This window comes from Cheilinus undulatus, linkage group 15 (genome assembly GCF_018320785.1).
Source record: "Cheilinus undulatus linkage group 15, ASM1832078v1, whole genome shotgun sequence".
Lineage (NCBI taxonomy): Eukaryota > Metazoa > Chordata > Actinopteri > Labriformes > Labridae > Cheilinus > Cheilinus undulatus.
In genome coordinates, this window is record NC_054879.1 from 33,526,951 (window position 1) to 33,547,207 (window position 20,257).

The window sequence follows — 20,257 nt, forward strand, 5'->3', positions numbered from 1 at the left end:
GGTGTGTGCGTCTGAGCGCACGCTCGGATCTGTGTGTGGCTCTTGTGGATTAAAAAGACACAAAGTGGAATATTTTCAAAATAGTTGGCACGGGGAGACAAAGACTTGGCTTGACTTGGAACAAAACTCTCTCCTCTTCTCTTAGACACAGTAAGTGGATTGTTCTGCCAACACGATAAGGGTATTTTTCTCAACATCAGAGCACTCAAAGTACCACCAGCAAATGTTTGGAAGAAGTGTTTCTCTTTTAACTATCAAGCGTTTGAACATTTTTTTTCTACCCCAAATCTCTTTACTATTTTTTCCTAACCTGTCCACGCCGTCTCGTCCCCTCAGTTCTACTTTCTTTGAGACGTACTTGGACAGCCTGTTTTCACAGCAGCCATTGACTGTCTCTGTTGTGATTAAGCAGATGTTTTATTGCAGACTGGAACAGTCATTACTGCCATAAACCCATCTGTGGAATTGCTTTTTATGCAAATTTACAAAGCATCTGCATAAATAAAGTTCTAATTAATACCTTTCTGCAAACCTCTGCGCTCTTTGATTCCTAAGTGTTCTTAATTGTGTACAAGCAGGTAGAAATCAATGCGCACAACATGAGAGGGTTTTGTTCTCTGTGTTTGTGATTTCCTTTTTACAACTCCTTTAAAAGAAGCGTGAATATATAAGCAAGTGTTGCTTGGCTGTATTTAACACATTTATGGATTTTTAAAGCACACTGCTCAGCTGTTGTTTAAAGATATACCGTATATTCCCACGTAATTAGATTCTGACAACCCAACATGGTTAATTATTGACAAATCTTTGATTAAGAATGAGCTTAGAGCGATTCCAATCAAGGATAACATTTGTGTAAAGTTGCAGTGAGTAGCATTTTCAGCTCCCGTTGTAGGTTACAAGGGAAATAAAACCAAATCTGCTGCTACCGGTTGATTGGGAACTACTGAAGAGTAAAGTTTCCCGGAGAACATTAAGACTGCTTTATAGATCCCTTTGTTGTGAGGGTGCCAATGGAAGCTCATTAATTTCCCCAGGTTTTTAATGGGGGAGTGTTGAACATGTGGCAAGAGTTGTCTTGGTGGGACCCTTATGAGTTGCACCTCTGCTGTTGAACGGATGCCATGCTTTTTAATTGTAAAGGTGTCCCTTTGCGGAGTAATCAAGCGCGTTTTATTGTTCTGAAATTCCACAAATCTATTTATTCAAGCCATGTGCTGCAGGATTGATGTTTTTAAGTCCAACTTGTTTTAGATTTTAATGGAGTTTTTACAACCGGCTGTTCCTTTTCCTGTAAACTGATGTTTTTTGTTATGATTGTAAACGGTTTTCTGCTTACATTTCTTCATGCCAGATAGATTCACAAGGGGCTGCTGGGCAGATTGTGGCCCTGAGATAACCTTTTCATTAAATCATCTGTGAGCGTTTGTAATTATTAGTGCTGTCAGCATCAATGCGTTAAGCTCTGTTTGATTAACCTCCATAATTAGTGCATTATTTAAAAAAATTGCATTAATCTCATGCTTTATTGTCCCTTTCAGCACATTTTGGCTGGGCCCAGCAGCGTCTCCCTGCAGCCACAGTGATGTCAAACAAGCCCGCAAGTCTTATTTCTAGGGCTGTCAAAAGACGGTAATTTTTGATTGCAATTAATCTCAGATTTTATGTAATCAAACAAGATTAATTGCACCCATTTTATCCCATTTTAAAATGACACGTTTTTGCAACACCACTTTAGATTTGTCGACTGGCTTCACTAAGAGTAGTTGACTCCCTGTTTGGATACAGATCTGCTTTTCTAGGGGTATAGAAGATTTTAACATGAACCTAACCACAGCAGTGGAACTTGTTATGGATAATAAAGGAAATACAAGGCGCAGATGGCTTTTGAGTTGTCATCTTTAGCTGTCTGTGAGTTGTTAAAGTGAAATGAGACATTAAGGAGAATGGTGGATGTATTTTACACCTCTGTTGCTGCAGGGAGGTGCTGACATGGATTAACTCAAAAGTGCTAAAAGGTCCAATAAAGCATGAAATTAATCGTGATTTTAAAAAATAGTGCACTAATTGTGGAACTTGATTAATTGCAATCAATGTAATTAATTTTTACAGCCCTGCTTATTTAAAAAAAAAAAACTCAACAGCTCAGTCGACACGTAAAAAGTCATCTGCACCTTGTCTGGTCAAATATTTACCTTTTTACTGTTCCTTTAATATCTTTTCCGTCTATAAGTTAATGTCTTAATCTTCAATCAATCCCATATTCCTTATTTTCTTTCAAATTAAAGCAGGCAATTAATCTGAGCTACTTATCAAGTTTCATTTCAATTACAATGTTGGTGTACCACTATTAAGGAAATAAAGATAATTGTGGTTAACTGTGTGACTGTGTCACATGTCCAGTTAAGCTCGTTTTTATTTCCCCAAGTTGTGTCATTTGGTAAATGTTTCTGTCCCTACTGTGACATTTTGCCATAAAGTTTTTCAAGTTTTGTCAAGAATAATCCATTACTTGCGGTTAACTAAGGTCCATAATTATTGCATTAATTTTTTATCATGAGTAATTGCATGCTTTATTGTCCCTTCCTACACACTTTAAATAAGCCACTGCATTGTCTTCCTGTCATGTACACTAAGTCCACTCCTGCTCCTTAACACTTCGTTTCACTTTAAAAGATTTGCAGTAAATTCAATAGACAAGTCACAACTCATCTGCACCTTTAGTATTTACCGTTCAACTGCTCACTTATTTCCTTTTAATCCGTAGCAAGGTTTTTTTCATGATTAAGCCCATGTTCTCTACCTATAAAAGCAACTCTATATCCAAACTGTAGGTCAGTTACCCTCACTTCAGGCAGAAGGAAAATCAAAATGATACAAAAACAGTTTTAGATGTAAAATAGTGGAATGTTAAAATGCAATGAAAAGGATGTGATTAATCATAATTAATCCAAGAGTTTTTGCAGTCAATTTCAATAGCAATGTTTACTTTTTTTTGACAGCCCTGTAATTATATATATTAACATATTTGTCTTTTACTTAAGTAAAGTTTTTCTTGCTTGTTTTCAAAGTGTTTAAAGTGTTGAGGTAAAAAAAAAAGCATTTGAGTCAGATGTTGCTCTGTCAGCGAGTAATTTTGTTTAATAATTGTGATCTCAGTACCAATCAGAATAATCATGATTAAGATTTTTGCCATTATTAACTAGCCCTAGCCTAACCTGACACGCCAGATGGATGTGTGAAACACATCCATCTGGGACAGCTTCAGTAGGAAACGTTTGGGAAAAGGCAGAGGCTTTGAAAAAAACCCGGCGTGTGATTGGATGAACGTTCTATCTGTCACATCTCTACGCACCAATCAGAGCAACAAAACACATGACGTAGCCACTATCGCACAGCTATCGAGGAATAACGCGGAACATGGCGACTACAGACATGTAGGTACTCGCCTTTTGTCTTTTTTTTTAAAAGAAAACAACTCACTGCTGTTCTTTGTTCTTCTTTAAATGTCGTCAAGTTCTGATAAAACTGGAGCTTTAGCAGCATCCACGCTAATGTCTTTCGCCATAATTGTACCGGCCTCTTGCTGCTGCTTGTTTACATCACGACTCTGCCGCGACTGAAAGTCCTGCCCCTCGTCACGGATTGGTCCTGTCACTTTCTAATCAGTCCCAAACGGTTCAGACGGGAGCTTTGCAAGATGGATTCGCCAGTGAGAAACAAGGAAACGGGCGTATCCATCTGCTTTGCAAGGTTAGGCCTAGCCTGCATCCAAACAGAAAGTCAGTTATCCTTGACAATGCAAAAATCCAAATGAAACAAAACCAGTTTTTCATGCAAAACAGTGTAACTTAAAAGTGTGAAAAAAGGAGCTTTTCTACAATTGACTCCATTTAATCTGAGAATTATTTTGATTAAAAGTTTCTTTTTTTCAACGGCCCTAATAGTAGAGGGGAAAAGTATAAAATATCAAATTATCTGGATTTTCTTAAGAATAATGTGGTGATGACCTTGTGATAAGTTGGCATTTTACCAAGTAATAACTCAATATTAAGGAAGTATTTATCTAGTAATAATGTATTAACTATCAAGTTTCCTTGTAATATTGTGCAATTCTCTGATAATTAGGTGTTATTTTACCCTAATCTTAACCCTCTAACCCTAAAAAATAACCTAAAAATGACTGAATTAATTACAGTAAAGGAATCACTGTAATTAATTGGGCCAAAATAACTAAATTACCTGGGAATTACTAACTTACTTAGAAAACCATAATGTTATTTGTAAGAAATTACCTGGTGAAATACCACATAATTACTAGAGAATTGACACAATATTACCAAGGTTAGGGTAAAATAATATTACAAGGATTTACTTGATGATTAATAAATTAATACTCGGTAAATCCTTACTTAATATTGTTTGTTAAAAGTCCAACTTAGACCCCATCCACATGGAGACAAATTCAGGAGTTTACTTTGGGGGGGGGGGGGGGCATAAACACTACTTTTTGAAAAAGGGTCCCAGAGTGAACAAATCTGTAAACGCATACCGTTTCATCTCCATGTGGACAGCCAACCACATCTTTCTTGAGACGATTACATCCTACATTGCATAGCCCACTTAAGCCGCACGTGCGGGTCAAACCAAAACAACTATGGCAGATTACAGGGTTGTGTTCTTGCTGCAGAAGCTGCTGGGCCTATTATGGCTTTTACATCAAAATCTGATGCTCCTTTACCACCACCGAGAACAGCATACACCAGGTGTTCTTACATCCACCGCGGAGAACCACGAGAAAGCTTTGGGCAGTTTTCTGTAATCTAACTATATACTACATGATACTACAGCGTTTTCAGTGGTTTTGTGCTTATGCGGATATTTCCTGAAACAATCCCATGTTTACGGAAAACTTTTACAAAACAAAATTGAAATATATCATTTTCGACTCCGTGTGGACAAGGCCTTAATTACCACTTTAAAGTTGAGAATTTACTAGCTAATTTAATGTGTTACTATAGAATTAATTGGTAAATAGGCCCACTAAAACCAAGGGCTACCAAAATAACCCTGTGAAAAGTTTGTTCCAAAAAACAGATGTTATTTTGCACTTTGAGGAAATTCCAGAACATAAATTGCAGCGGTATATAAGGGGCAGTCTTGTTCTTCGGGTTCTCTTCGGGCATTTTGATAATTTTCAGCCAAGTCCACAAGGTGACGTTTCTGTGCAGGTATGGGCCTTCTGTTGTCCTTGTGGAGTTCATAATCCTGCTAGCTACAGGTATGTAAGTTCAACTCTCAGACTGTTGTGCTTTGTGAAGTATGGACCCACAGGCTGAGAGTTGCGTGTGGATATGTATGGATTTGTTTGAATGGGATAAGTTAATACTGGTTTTAATTTGGCATGTGAATAGGTTAAGTGTTGGGATGTGGTATGGGGAACTTTATATAATAATATAGTATAAAAAGTGCCTCTTATACAGCAGGTTGTAAATATGTTTTTTTTTTTTAAACATCTAATAAAATTCAGAGATAATGGTTGATACTACTTTATTTCTATTCATTTAGTTTAATTGAATGAATTTCTTGTTAGGTAAAACTAACATAATGGCCTTATTTTTCCAAGAGTCTTATCATGCTGTTTTAGCAAGATTATTTTGAAGAGTAAAACAAAATTGAAAAAGCTATTATGAAATGAACCATAATGTTTGTTGAAGTACTTGGACAGGCTAGCTGTGGCCTTGAATAGGTCTGGTGGATCTGGCACCATGCAGAGCACTTGAAGTACAGCCTACTTCTAAAATCTCAAAACTACATTGTTCACTTAAGATGCTGAATTTAAAAGTCAGAAATGTGAACATGTCTTCAGTTAGCTCTCTCTAAAAAATAACTGATCTAATGGGTCTACCCCATACTCACAATGTCTGCAAAGTAGGTCAATAGAAGAAAACAAAGTTAGTCTTGTTTACGTGTTCTTAAGTACGAAAGTAAAAAGCAGCAAAAGAACTTGAACTTCCATTATCTGTGAAATCAGGAGAAGAAAGGAGAAATATTTGAGGATAAAGAAAGACTTTGTTTAATGATTAAAGGAGTCTGAGTGGGGAGGAGGAGGGGCTGCAGTCAGAGGGGTCAGGGGGAAAATGACTTCAAAAAGTGTGTTGGAATGAAGGCACTTAACTTTTATTTTGAAGGGAATAGGAGTGTTTCCAAAGCAAATGGAAATCCCAGTTGTCTGCGCTTCTTAAATGTATTCCTCCCCTGTTGTTTTACCCTTTTATTGATTTTATAAATCAATCATTGTCAATATAATTTGGCTTTTTAACAATTTTTTTTTTTTTTTTACAAAAAACCCTCTTTAATGACAAAGAAGAAACAGATCTCTGCAGAGTTCTGGCAATCAAATAAAAATATGTAATATATAATAAATAAATGCATAAATATTTACCCACCCAATTGTTACCCGGGTTCTTCACCAGACAAAGCTTCAGGGAGAATGGCAAAGAGAAAGCCACTGTTACAGAAAGCACTAAATTTTGACCACAGTTCACTTAAAGGCATGCAGAGGACTCCATTGTCAAGTGGCAGAAAGTTCTTTGGTCTGATGAGACCAAAACGGGGCATTTTAGCCATTAGACAAGACAAAAAACACTGCACTTCATAAAACACACCATCCCCACTGTGAAGCACGGTGGTTGCAGCGTCGTGCTGTGGGGATGCTTCTCCGCAGCCTGCCGTAGACTATAAAATGAATGTGGCAAAAGGAGTTGGAGAGTCTTACTCAGTCTGCAAGAGAAGATTTACTCTCCAGCGATACAAATGACCCAAAGCATACAGTGAAAGCTACACCGAAATGGTTTGACGACTGCGAGGTGAGTGGCATAGTCAAAGCCCAGATCTCAGTCCTAAAGAGAACTTGTGACTGAACTTCAAAAGGGCTGTTGACACCTGATTCCCATGCAACCTGACAGAGCTTGGGCAGTTTTGCAAAGAAGAATGGAGTAAAATTGCAGATGTGTAAGCCTGATTGAGACCTTTCTATGCAGACTCAATGCTGTGATTGCAGCCAAAGGTACATCTACTCAATACTGCCTTTAGGAGGGTGAATATTTATGCAGTCACTTATTTTACCTTACATATTTTTAATTAACATTACTTTATAGAATCTGTTTTCACTTTGACATTAAAGAGTCAAATTATATTGACCATTATTGATTCAATAAAGGGTTAAACATCCAAGGGGGTGAATACTTTTTGTAGGCACTGTACTTCCAAGTGTAAAACAACAGACATGTTTGGTTGATTCACTAGGTGGCAGTGTCACATTTTAAACATATTGGGTGACAGCGTGCTGTACCAAACCTACTGTAATCAAACACTAGAATAGAAATGTTTAAAATTGGAGCTTTTTTTTGCTGAAGCATCTGTAAACACAAGCAGGCGCCATCCACTTTTGAAACTTGTTGAAAGCTTGGTGTTAAAAAGTGCAAACTGCTGTCATCAACATTGCAGAGCAGAGCCAGGATTTCTCTCTACAGCACAAAATCCAAACACACGTTCTGCCACTCCGTCTCTCTCTCATCAGCTCGTGAGATCTAGCAACTTTTAGCATAATGAATTTAGCAGGGAAGCCTTCTCTACACAGTCCATCAGGCCTGCCATCTACCAGATTAAATTATGTCTGTAAGCATTAAAGCTTTGATGCTGTATTTGGGCGGCATGCATGCATCCATTTGCAAAATTCTATATAACAAAATTAAAAACATGGACACCTATGGAAAATGGCTTGGCACGAGCACTTAAACGCAACCACTCCAAACAGTCTGCTGACTAATGCATTTCTAATCATTTCTGTGATCAATGTTAGCTACTGTGCAATAAGATTAATCAGCCATATGCAAAGCTAGGATCACCTTGAACACGGCAGGAAGAAAGGGGGAAAAAGGAGATAAAAGGAGTGAAAGAAAGCGTCTTTGCTATTATGTATGATAAGCACACTATACAGAAAGAAAGCACACCTGCATTATTCACGTTTTTCATGCTGCTGGTTTTGTGTGCGCTCCCCTCAGCTGTGCTTTGGCATCTGTGCATGGCCATCTCACTGCTGAATAGCTGCCTGATTATTCCAAATCTAAGGGAATATTCAAACAAGGCCCATAATGCATTCTTCCATATGATTCTCCAGAGCTGGGACAGCTGTTCAGCAGCTTTCAATGCCGTGTTCAGAAAGGGGGACAGATTTCCCCGCTCAATTAATAGGCCCCCATTAAAAATCAGGGAGAAGTTTGACAAATGAAGCAGAGATTTAGTTTGTCTTACGCTTGAAAATAACCATCTTGCATGGCTGATAAATTGTTAACAGAAATGACTGGGAAATGAATGTTTAACTTGAAAATCAATGGCTGTGCACGCAAACTAGGCCCTTTTTATTGTAGCTGCTTCTGTTCGCAGACAATGCCGGCACTATATGAGGAGTGTCGTTTACACTTCTGGACAATAACTGTCAGTAAGTTTGTCATAAATACAGTGTCTAACAGATTACAACCTGGTCAATTTTTACAAACCTGTCGTACAAAATGATAAAACTTTAATGACATGAGTTTTTCAGCTGCATCAGACGGGAGGAATTACAGCAGATCAGTGCGTCTTTGTTCGCTTCTCCGTGGCCACACAGTGACTTCAGAGTGGAGCTGCTGCACCGCTGCCTTGTAAAGTTTCAACTGGCAGATGAATTCTTTCAGTCTGGCTTTCCCTGAGAACAACGAGGATGTTGTCTGTCCAAGGGCGCACCTGTAAGGTGCAGACCCTCGACAGGCTTACCTCAGTGCCCTCTCCTGCTGTACTCAAAAAGGCAATTATTCCTCCCAGAAGATAGAGCACTGTCAACTTCAAACACAGGACATTCTTCAGGCAGATTAGACTAAAATTATGTTTTATTATTCCGGGCCCTGAGGAATGAATTGGACTCTATTTGGTCGTCTTTTGCGGTGAAATCTAAGACAGTTTAAATGGCAGAGGTATGTTTGGAGTCAGGGTAATACTCTGGTGTCTTTATGAAAGGGCAACAGAGAGGATCAGATTAGAAGCCGAACAGCGAGAGTCTTTCAGAGCGGCGGTGCTATCATCTCTGTCTTCATGTCCGTGCCTGTAGAGAGGTTAAATTAAATGGCTGTAATAAATGTTTTGGTCTTGCTGATGTGCTATGGCCGCCTATCAAAGGAAAACACTGTGGAGAAACGGCATGGTGGAAGATCACAGAGAGGAACAAATGGAGGGTGGGAGAACTATGTCAGCACATTACCAACATTAGAAACGGACTTGTTTTCACTTAAACCTCAATTATAAAGCCGGCTCCAGAAACAATTATATTGATGAATGCTTTCTAAGTTACTGTAATTAAATTATTCCATTTAATTAACGAATTATATTGAATTTCTCCCCAGAGGACGGCATTAGCCTCATCTGCTGTTTTACAAACAGGAGTGCTCTAATGTTGTGTGTGCTATGGAAATGATTACTAATGCCTAATGAAACTGTGTCACATCAGATAAATGCTGTACACAGGCAACGAGCCGCGCTTGTAACACAGCCAAACTTGAGACGAAATAATAAAGGCAAAGAAGAAATTATTGATTCTTGTTTTTCAAGGGCAGGCTTTGTAGAGCTGACATCAAATAAATTATCATTCTGAGTGCCTACTTGAGGTTTCAAGAGAATATGTAAAGTCAAACTTAATGTATTAAAGAAGCTTTTTTAAAAATGTTTATCCTCTTACCCAAACAAACATGTAGATATTTAATTAATGAAAATAAATCAGTGTGTATCTTTAAAAACATTTAGACAAAAGAGAGCACTTCTCATTTATTGTGCAAAATGACGTCCTTTGGTTTTCCACTGGCTTGCTTTAAGAGGTAATTAAACACAATATAATTTCTAATGCATACTGTTACTTTGATGGTTCAGCAGTACAAAGCTGAAGTGCATAAATGCACAAATGAAGTTTCACTACAGCTGACCATTGCCCTCTGCTGGGAGTGCCAAGCACCTGCTTTAAAAACCACTAAATATAGACCTTGAATATTTGTTTGCATTTCTTCTGTTACATGAAATGTTCTAACACTAAAGGTTATTAGCAGACAAAGATATCTCAGCTGCAAGAAATATATACAGGAGGCATACAATTACACTAATAACACTGAGGAATTTGACCTGCTTATTTAAAGTCATTTTACCCTTTCAAAATAAAATAACACAGTGTGCTTACAGTAGCAATGTTCTGCATGTGTTTATTGTCCTTTCCCCTCTTGGCTTGGCCATATTAGTCCATGGGAGACGAGAGAGGAGTTGTGATGCTGTAAGCACATACCGTGCATTCCCTCTCCTCCGCTGTGCAGTTGTTGGGCATATTGTGAGGTTTTAATACGGGGGGATATGGAGGAGGGATCGGCTCACATTCGCTGCACAGGAAGAGCCAAGAATGACAGTTGCTCCTCTTGGAGCTGAGACATCCCCGGATTTAAATTGCACTCTGAAAGGTCAGCACATGACGGGCAATCAGTCAGAGCCTAATTGGTTGATCAGCAGACATTTAAATACGCTTCTGATTTGTTTGAATCATGGAAATATGAACACGTGAGCACTTATTTTATCGAGCGATCATTTTGGTCATATTTGAATGTTTGTGTTGGTTAGGATCTGAACAGATGATTTTACTTAATTAAAAAGAATCAAGTAGAACCAGTGGATGTGTCTGATAAGCAGTAATTATTTTACATGATAATAAAAAATAATAATAAAAAAATCACGTTAACAATAACTGAAAATAAAATAAAAGTCAGATCAAAACATTAAAAAAATGCTTATATGGATGAATATTTTGTGTATAAATCATTGTAAGTATTTAAAGCTAGATAAGCTAGATAACTGTTGCAAAATCAACAAAGAAATGCACAAGAGAAATGACAAAATGAACACATTTGGCACACCAAACTTACAAACAAAAAAAAAACAATAATACAAGATACAAATTCTATTACTATTACACTGTTTGATTGAAAGCCTATGAGATAGGTTATGATAAAAAAAAGGCAAAATAACAGTAATATAATAACAGTTGTAGCTTTAACTTTCAGAGGGCGTTGTAAAAATGTATTGTAAAGTAGTATAGTGAATAAAGGTTAATAAATACTTGAAATCAAAGAAAACTAAGTTAATATAGTATCCAAGTTAACCAGGTAAATTGTATTTTCTTTAGTGCATCATATAAATTTTTGCCATACACTTAGAATTTGTCACTGTAAGGGAAATTGAATCACACGCAAATCCATGACAAGTACACAAGAGACTGAATAAAACATTATAATATATGTATAAATCAATGCCTTTTTTCATTTTCTCAAAATTTAACATCCCAGGCATAATTTTTCTTTTTCTCACTCTTTTGTTGTTGTTGTTGTTGTTGTTGTTGTTGTTGTTTTGTAAAGAGATAAGTGTATCCAGCAAATTACATTTGCCACTTCTTTCCTATCCCCTGATTTACAACCCTGTCTCTGCTTTTATGAGCATTTAATGCAGTTTTTCTCAACTGGTGGATCAGGAACTTAAAGTTGATCAGACACATAAGTGGAGCCAGGGGGTCGCTCACAGGGCTCAAGCCTTCAGTTTGGTACTGTTTCATTTTTTCAGGTACTGGGGCCAACACTTTCAAACGGTACTGGTGCACAGACAGTGCCTGAATCAGTACTTTTAAGAGGAAAAATTGTGTTAAAAGGGGAATAAAATCTCTCTCAGAATTGTAAATGATTCTGAAAAAAATAACTTAAGAGGTGCCAATAGAACATTTAAGTAAAAGAAACATGTGACTTCTTCAAGTTAAGAGGCTAATTAACATTCATATGTTATTATTTGATATAAATCAAATAATGTATTTTATGTCTTTCATTTCAAAGTGCAAGAGAACCAATATAAAGCACCTAAATCTGTGTTGTATTTCAGTTCAGTGGGTATCAGATGTGTTGGTACCAATTTTGTTTCTCATGCATACTCAAGCCCCAAATGTTTCCTCTAAAGCCCAGAATCTTTAGGTGGAGTAAATAGATAAATGGTAATTAAATTAAAAAAGAAATGGATGATACAGTGCATGTTGGTTTCAGCCAGGACTGCCCCTTTTCTCAAATTCTGTTTTTGAATTTCATAGACAGGATTTTGCGGTGTAGTCAGAGGAAGGAGGGTTTCTGGTTCAGGGACCTCAGAACTTCATCTCTGCTTTTTGCAGATGATGTGGTTCTGTTGGCCTCTTCTGTCGGGGACCTCCAGCGGGCTTTGGAGCTGTTTGTTGTTGTGTGCAAAGTGGCCAGGATGAGAGTCGGCACCTCCAAGTCTGAGGCCAATGGGTCATGCTGGATTGTTCTCTCCAGGTTGGGAGTGAGTTCTTGCCTAAATTGAAGGAGTTCAAGTATCTCAGGGTCTTGTTCACAAGTGAGGGTAAAATGGACCGTGAGATTGACAGACCAATTGGTGCAGTGTCAGCAGTACTGCAGAAGTTGTACTGGAGTGTTGTGGTGAAGAAGAGGGAGCTGAGTTCAGTCTTAGTGCCAACCCTCACCTATGGTCATGAACTCTGCTTGGAGTGAGCTCGGACATCCAGATGGAGTTCGAAGTCGAGCCCTTGCTCCTTTGGCCAGTTGAGATGATTAGGATACCTCCTGAATGCTTCCCTGTGGAGATCTTCCGGGTGTGTCCAACTGGTAGGAAGTAGACCCAGAACTCGCTGGAGTTCTGGGTCTCATCTGGCCTGGGAATGCCTCAGAATCTCCCAGGAAGAGCTGAAAAATGTTACTCAGGAGAGAGATGTTTGCACTGACTTGCTTAGCCTGCTGCCACAATGAGCCGGCCCTGGATAAGTGGAGATAAATGGGTAGATAGATGGTTGGATTGATAAAGGGATGGATGGATGTTTCAAAGGAAGGATGGGTGAATGGATGGATGCTTTGATGGATGGATGTTCCAATGGATTGCTGGATGGATGGTTGGATTGATCAAGGGGTGGATGGATGGATGTTTCAAAGTAAGAATTGATGGATGGATAGATGTTCCGATGGATTGCTGGATGGATAGATGGATGTTTTAATGGAAGGATAGAAGAATGGATGGATAGAAGTTCTGATGGATTGATGGATGATCTGATGGATGGATGGATGTTTCAAAGAAAGGATGGATGGATGTCCGAAGGACTGATGTATGGATGGATGTTTCGTCTAAAGTCTAAACTGCAACAATTTCTGTAAAATAAATTTTATTGGACTTTAATTTGGGTCATAGTTTCTGGTTAATAAGTTGTTGATGGGTCCTGAGGCTAGACCAATGGATGATCAGTTGATTTAAGATCTATGTTTCTTACAATTAAACACAGAAGAAACAGTATAAATAATCAATAAACAGTACCTCAATTCAGCACTTAGAGCATCATGGGAAAAAGCAAAGCAAAAATTACAGCACAACAAAATATCAAATAAGAATAATACACAAAAAAAGAGTTTTGGTCACCTAAAAAGCATGATCAAGAAGCAGTACGTTGGTATGAGTTTCCATAATAGCACAAACTTGTATTAGTCATTTTTTTGTTGTTGTTGTTGTTTCCTTATGTCTTACATTTGACCTTACCTAACCTCAGAGATACTCGTGTTCAGTCAAGCCTACAGTGGGTGCAGTTACGTTTAATAAGAGGACAAAAAGTGCCTGAAGAAAAACAAATGGGAGTGGCAGTAAATGTCACATTTAAAAGAACAAAAAAAAATCCTTTAACACGCACTTATTTTTTTCATGCAATAATGAGCCTCGTCCGTGTGGGTGCCAACATCGTGGCATACCTGTGTTTCCAGTTCTAGCATGTCGAAGTGGCATTGTCATTGACATGTGTAAATACTTCATACACCTGTGTTGGAGGGGAAAAAAGCCTGTCAAAGCAGTTGTGTTGTGTTAAGCTGCGGTTTAGAGCTGCTGCCACTGTGAGCTCAAGAGTGCTGGAGGTGGGATTACTGATTCTTTTTCATTGCTGAGCCAGAAATCTGGAGTTTATCCAGGGATGTAAAGAACAAAAAAGGCAGATGAAAACGCCATATGTCAAAGGTCCTGCCAGGTCACGACAAAAGGTACGTAAAGGTAGACATAAGGTTCTTCAATGCAGCTTGGGCAGTTACAGTCAGGGCAGAGCTACAACGGCTACAGGCAGGTTTAATACGTATGATCACTGCTGGATGTACGAGTGTCATACAATGTGTCTGAGTAAAATGCTGAGCTATTTTGATGGAAACATCCACCAGCTAGTGTACAGTATATGAGTGCAGGCTTCACTGCTGGCTCAGGAATGTTGGCATCAAGTATGCAGTCCTGACAGACAGCTGCACTGCAGTCAGTCAGTGGCGTTTTTAACATGCCAGACGCAGACCCAAGCGTGCTGGAGGCTCCGAAGAAAATCAAAAAGTGTGTCTGAAAGTTACGGTGAATTTGTGCAAACTTGATTCACCGAGGGAGAAAACCAGACACAGATGTATTATCAGTTTGAAAAAGTTATTAAGGGCCTGAGAGGTCAGTGTGATACTTGTAATCTGTCAGGATGGGCTTTTAATAGTTGTGCAATGGATCACAAATCTCAGCTTTTGAATCGCAATATATCAAGTTTTTAGGATTGATAGATTTCTTACACACGAAAAATCTTTATGGCTTTTGATGGTTTTGATTTGAAAAGACACAAAATAGATGCCATGCCTTAATGTGCAGTAAAAGGATTGTTAAGACACCCAATATTGAGTATTTTTTATTGTTTTTAAGCATTAGAAGTTTTAGGCAAACGACTGAAAAAGTGGGTGGAACTGCAAGGAGCCACTTACCTCACCGGGTCAACCTGCTTTTACCAGTTTTACCAATGTTTTTGCACAGTGGATATACAATTGATGGTATTACTCAAGATCATTAAGTGGCTTCACTTTTTCAGTGCATCAATCATTTAGAAATTGGATGTATAACCATTATGAAACACATGGTATTTAAGGGTAAAGAATAATATGACAACCTTGATAAGAGCAATGTTGCCAACCTTTTTATGCAATTTAGACAATGCTTTTTGTCTTTCAGTTTGAATATGACTAAAGCATACTTTCTGATCTTTTTAAAACCATTAATTATTTAAAAATGGTAATGTAAACATTTTTGAAAGACATGGTATTTAAGGATAAAGCACATTTTTACAGTGTTAATATAGGGAAATGTTGCCAATGTTTCTGTGCAATTTAGACAGTGCTTTCCCTGCCTCAGTTAAAAGATGTATAAAAATTGTTAGATTTTTAGAACTTTTTAATACCATCAATCATTTAATAATAGAGATATAACCCTTCTGAAACACATGGTATCTAAGGGTAAAGATTATTTTAATATCCTTGGCAACATTTTGGAGCAATTTAGACATTGCTTTCTCTCTTTGAGTAAAAATATGACTAAAGATTATTATCTTTAGTTTTCTGATGTCATAACATTTTGACAACCTTCATACGGGGAAGTTTTGCAGACCTTTTGGTGCAATTGAGACGGTGTGTAGGAGTTTGTCTGAAATTTCTGACCACGAAACAAATAATACATGGCCCAATACTAGACGCCCAACAAAGTGGGTGGAACTGGTAATGAGCCTCACACCTCACCAGTTCAACCCTGTTTCCTGAATATTGCCAATGTATTTGTGCAATTTAGAAAGCGGAGGCAGAATGACTATAGAATATCAAGTTTCTCAACTTTTTGATACTATCAGTCATTTAAAAAGGAGCTATAACCATTCTGAAACACATGGTATTCAAGAGCAATGATTTTTTTTACAGTCTTGTTTCTGTGAGAATGTTCGATAAGGGCTTTCCCTAAATTGTTGCACAAAGTTGGACGCATAGCATTGTCCAAAATGTCTAGGTATGCTGAAACATTAAGATTGGCCATAACTGGTGATAAGGGGCCTAGCCAAAACTCTGAGAAACAGCCCCACCATTATCCCTCCTCCACCAAACTTTACAGTTGGCACAATGCAGCCAGGCAGGTAATGTTTTCCTGGTATCCACCAAACCCAGACTTTCCCATCTGACTGTGGGGTTTGTCACCCCCCAGAACATGTTTCCACTACTCCACAGTCCAGTGTTGGTGCTTTACACCACTCCATCCAACACTTGGTATTGGACTTGGTGATGTAATGCTTGCTTGCAACTTCTTGGCCATGAAGCTCCTACTGCACAGTTTTTGTAGTTAAATTAATGCCAGCGGAAGTTCAGCCCTCTTCAGCTATGGACGCAGCAGAGCATTGTCAACTTTTCTCTGTGTGTACAAAGTCTGCCACTTCAGAGCTGAGTTGCTGTTGTTCCTAAACGCTTCCACTTTCTAATAATATCACTTACAGTTTACTGTGGACTATACAGAATCGTTGGCATCCTTTACAGTACCACACTAGAAGTCACTGAGCTCTTCAGAACTACCTATTTTGTATCACAAATATTTACAGATGGAGACTGTATGGCTAGGTCCTTGATTTTATACACCTGTGGAAATGGGTGTGATTTAAACACCTGAATTAAAATATTTACAGGCGTGGCCAAATACTTTTGCCCATTAAATGTACCTGGAGAACCTGCTGAGGGATTTTCTTCAAACCGCACAGCTGTACTCTCTGCCTCAAGGATGGACTGGTTAGAATTTTAGAGATCAAAGGTCAAGGTTATGAGCCCTAATGCCCATCCCTTCTTCTAGACAAGTCGTTCTCAGCCAGTCAGGCCTCAGGACCCACCACTATGCCCTTACGAGAAATTGCAACCCAATTTGAAAATGATCTTCAACTTAAACTCATGTAATGAAAAACTTTCTTTGTACCCTAAATGAAACAAAACAGGACTGAACATAGATAGGTGAACCAGCAATGTATAAAAGCATTTCATTACAGAAAGACATGCATGAACATTTCATTTGAATGCATTTTCACAGGACAGCATGGGAATTTGGTAATTTCTCAAGGATTTTTCTTATTATTTTGGGAGAACCAGCACTGTTATGTGGGGGAAAGGACATAACAAAATTGACATCTTAATGAAAAAGACCAAAATTTAGCTGTTATCACAGAAAAAGTTTTTAAAAACATCCTGGATGTACTGCATGTCCATGTAGAGTTTCCATACATCATAGGCTTTTGGTTGCATTTTTTCCAGCAGACATTCGCAACCCAGTGGAAACAGCTTCGCAACCCACAGTTGAGAACCACTGATCTAGACCTACCACCATTTTCACTGTGCTTTACAGAGCTTTACATTTAATTACCAGGTGTTAGATGTAGTTTCTTCTCTCCGAAAGCTTTATGTGGAAGTTAAAGCTCCTGTGTGGAACCTTCAGTTTGTGCTGAATTTGGCGCCCCCCGTGGCCAAGTGGATCTTCTTTTATCTACTTGTGAAATTTGTCATTGTAAATGTATAAGCAGTATCTTTAGTGGTAAAATTATCATTACACATGCCACTCATTGTGATTTTGTATTTGGTGATGTTTGACACCTACCCCATGGCAGCCTTTAAAATGATGATAAAAATGCACATAGACAGTATCAGTTTTGTCATTGATGGTCTTTTCTGCTTTTGTTGATCATAAAGAGGCATCGGTGTTGATATCAGTCTGATTTACAAGCATCAAAAAAACTCCTCACAGGAGCTTTAAGGTAGTTTTATCAGCATGGCTGTGGATAAACCTGATAAAACCACATCTGGGAGTCAGCTCCTTATTTCAGGGCTATTTTCACATTCATCCCCTTCAGAGACATAAATCCCCGCTTTTTGCCTTTCAACTTAGACATCGTAAACACACGGCATTCATTTCATTAGGAGTATCTCCTGCTTGTCCTGTTTATTTTGCACATGTTCAGCCCCGCCCTGCAGACGCGCTGATATCACGCAGTTGCGTAATTTGACAAGCCAGCGCAAAATAGGCAGAATGAACGTTTGACAGCTGACTCCTTGCTCGTGTAGATCGTTCCTAAACAAAAGGATACATATGTTTAATTTATTTTTGAGGGATTTCGGGTAGTTAGCGACAGTGTGTATGCTTCTATGGCCGCCGCCGTGAGGAATAATGTTTGGGTCGCTCCGGGGCAGGACGCGCAGTTTCTCCACAGAACAGCGGCCGGTCTGAGAGATGAAGATCATGGACAAGTGCTGTGTGACACGAGGGATGGCATCCAGGAAACTAACTCTTATCAGGATTATAATATGGTAGGAGATCGCATGTTTCGTTTGAGCATCCCTCTGTTTGCTGATGCCTGCTGAATTGACGTAGAAAGACAGAATGTTGCTGATCAAAGCAAAACACGCTGTTTTTCATGCAAAGATACAAGAGGCGGGCCTGTGTTTTTGTTATTTTAATCACAGCTTCCGTCCAACATCACGAGACTTTGATTCGCTTTGAATTTATCGATGTTGATGCTGACATTCAGACGGAATCACGCGCAGCATGGCAGGGATGTGAAACGTTGCACCCGCTCCAGAAACTTGTGAGAAAGAAGCAGAGCGCTGCAGAGCAACTGGATGTTCTAATTTCAGACATGTATTTCCAAACAGCTTAGGCTGGAGCGTTTCAGGAGGGTGTCTGCTGCTTGTAACGGCAGAGGGGAGGGAGGGAGGAGGGGGTCTTTGATGTGCCACTGAGGGTACACAAGAGCAGGCCCCAAATGCATCCTTAAGAGTATTCAGAATGGTTGGTTTTGTCATTTTTTCCCCCCTGCAGCATCAGTGGAGAATAGAAGGTAGTTGTGGAGATAGTTTCCTTTCAGTGGCAGCTGTTAAATCTGAACAGATTTCATGATGTCCAAGCAGCACCCTCAGGATCCATAATAAAATCAGTTTGAGCATGTAGTAAACTTTGGTATATCAGTGTCACATAAACTCATATGCTTATATCCAGACATGTTGTTTGAAGATGCACTGATTGTCAAAATTAGGCTAATGCCAGTGTTCAAAATAAGAATTAGCCAACTGCCATGCTGATGTTGTTTTTCATTACATCTAATGTTGTAAATCTCCCAAAATGCCAACCTTTTCTCTCATATTTGACCACAGATGGAGTTTGTCCAACAGGTCACTTCTGCCTGATGAAAAAAAAAAAACATCTTTCCTAAATCAGCAGTCAGGTGCACTACACGTCAGCATTAAACTGGTACTACACCACAGATAAAAATCTGCCCCTGACATCTGTTTTGCAACGTCAACATGGCAGTTATTGCCAATACCAACGCATTGGAGTTTCCAGTGAGTTTGAGCTTATTGCTCAAGATCTTGAGAAATCAATCAAAATGAATGTCTTATCTTGAAAGAAAATAAGTGAGTTACAAACGTAGCCAGCAAACCAGTATTCACTGGAATACTGACTAAATAAATGAATGCATTCATGTCCTCTAAGGGCTCCCAATAGATCTGTTAGGGATAATATTTTTTCTCAGCAGAACTATTTTCAGATACTTACATTTGCCTTGATTAGCCAATAGCAAGTACCCACACTAGAGTAAAATTACAAAAATACTCCTTTCTGTTTTTGTTTAACTGCTGTACATAACTTATTCTATGGTCTGATGTTGCTATCATTATTACATGGCCTACAGACTAACCTTTAAAATGAGCAGAGCAAAGGACGCAGATGGATTAGAGCAGTGGCTCTCAACTGGTGGGTTGGGACCCAAAAGTGGGCTGCAAAGCTCTTTCTTGTGGGTCTCAAATGTGTGCCAGGGAAAAAAACAACACCAAAAAATTCATCTACAGAAGCCCTAAGTGGGCATACAGTAATTTCATACACATATTTTTTTAGGTTTCCCAATGACTACGGGTAAAATTCAGTATTTTGTTGGGAAATAACCTGGTTTACCGAGGAAGACAAGGAAATTCTTAGAGAAAGGACCAAACTTCCATGCTATCTCAGGAAAATGAAGTTAAGATGAGATGTATGCATGGAATAAGCTCAGTACATTTTTCTATTTAGGGTCCAACTATCATCATTTTTGGAGTGTTCTTTTGTTTTCATGGTGTCATGGTAGCTAAGAATACTGATTAACCAACATTCATGAAATAAATGAAGAATATTGTCGGAGGTGGGTCCTGTTGCCTGACCAGTTGAGAACCACTGGACTAGAGGCTACATCTTGCCCCATGTATTGGGGTGGCTCGGGATCAAGTCCATCCTGTGAATCCTTTCTAGCATGCCATTCCCC

The 20,257-nt window shown here is 38.7% G+C and overlaps 1 protein-coding gene across 3 annotated transcripts in view; it reads left to right on the forward strand.

The window, feature by feature from the left end:
- The window catches only part of klf5b (Kruppel-like factor 5b), a 37,752-nt gene that overhangs the window by 10,469 nt on the left and 7,026 nt on the right, over positions 1-20,257 (forward strand). Inside the window, exon 1 of one of the 3 annotated variants that reach the window (XM_041806714.1) lies at positions 14,036-14,147. The exons of 1 other annotated variant lie outside the window; for it this stretch is intronic. In XM_041806714.1, the coding sequence (XP_041662648.1) occupies positions 14,103-14,147 (45 nt within the window). In that variant the 5' untranslated portion in view covers positions 14,036-14,102. Of the gene's footprint in view, positions 1-14,035; positions 14,148-17,986; positions 18,273-20,257 lie in introns of those variants that run through there. One more of the 3 variants, XM_041806713.1, reaches the window with a different exon arrangement.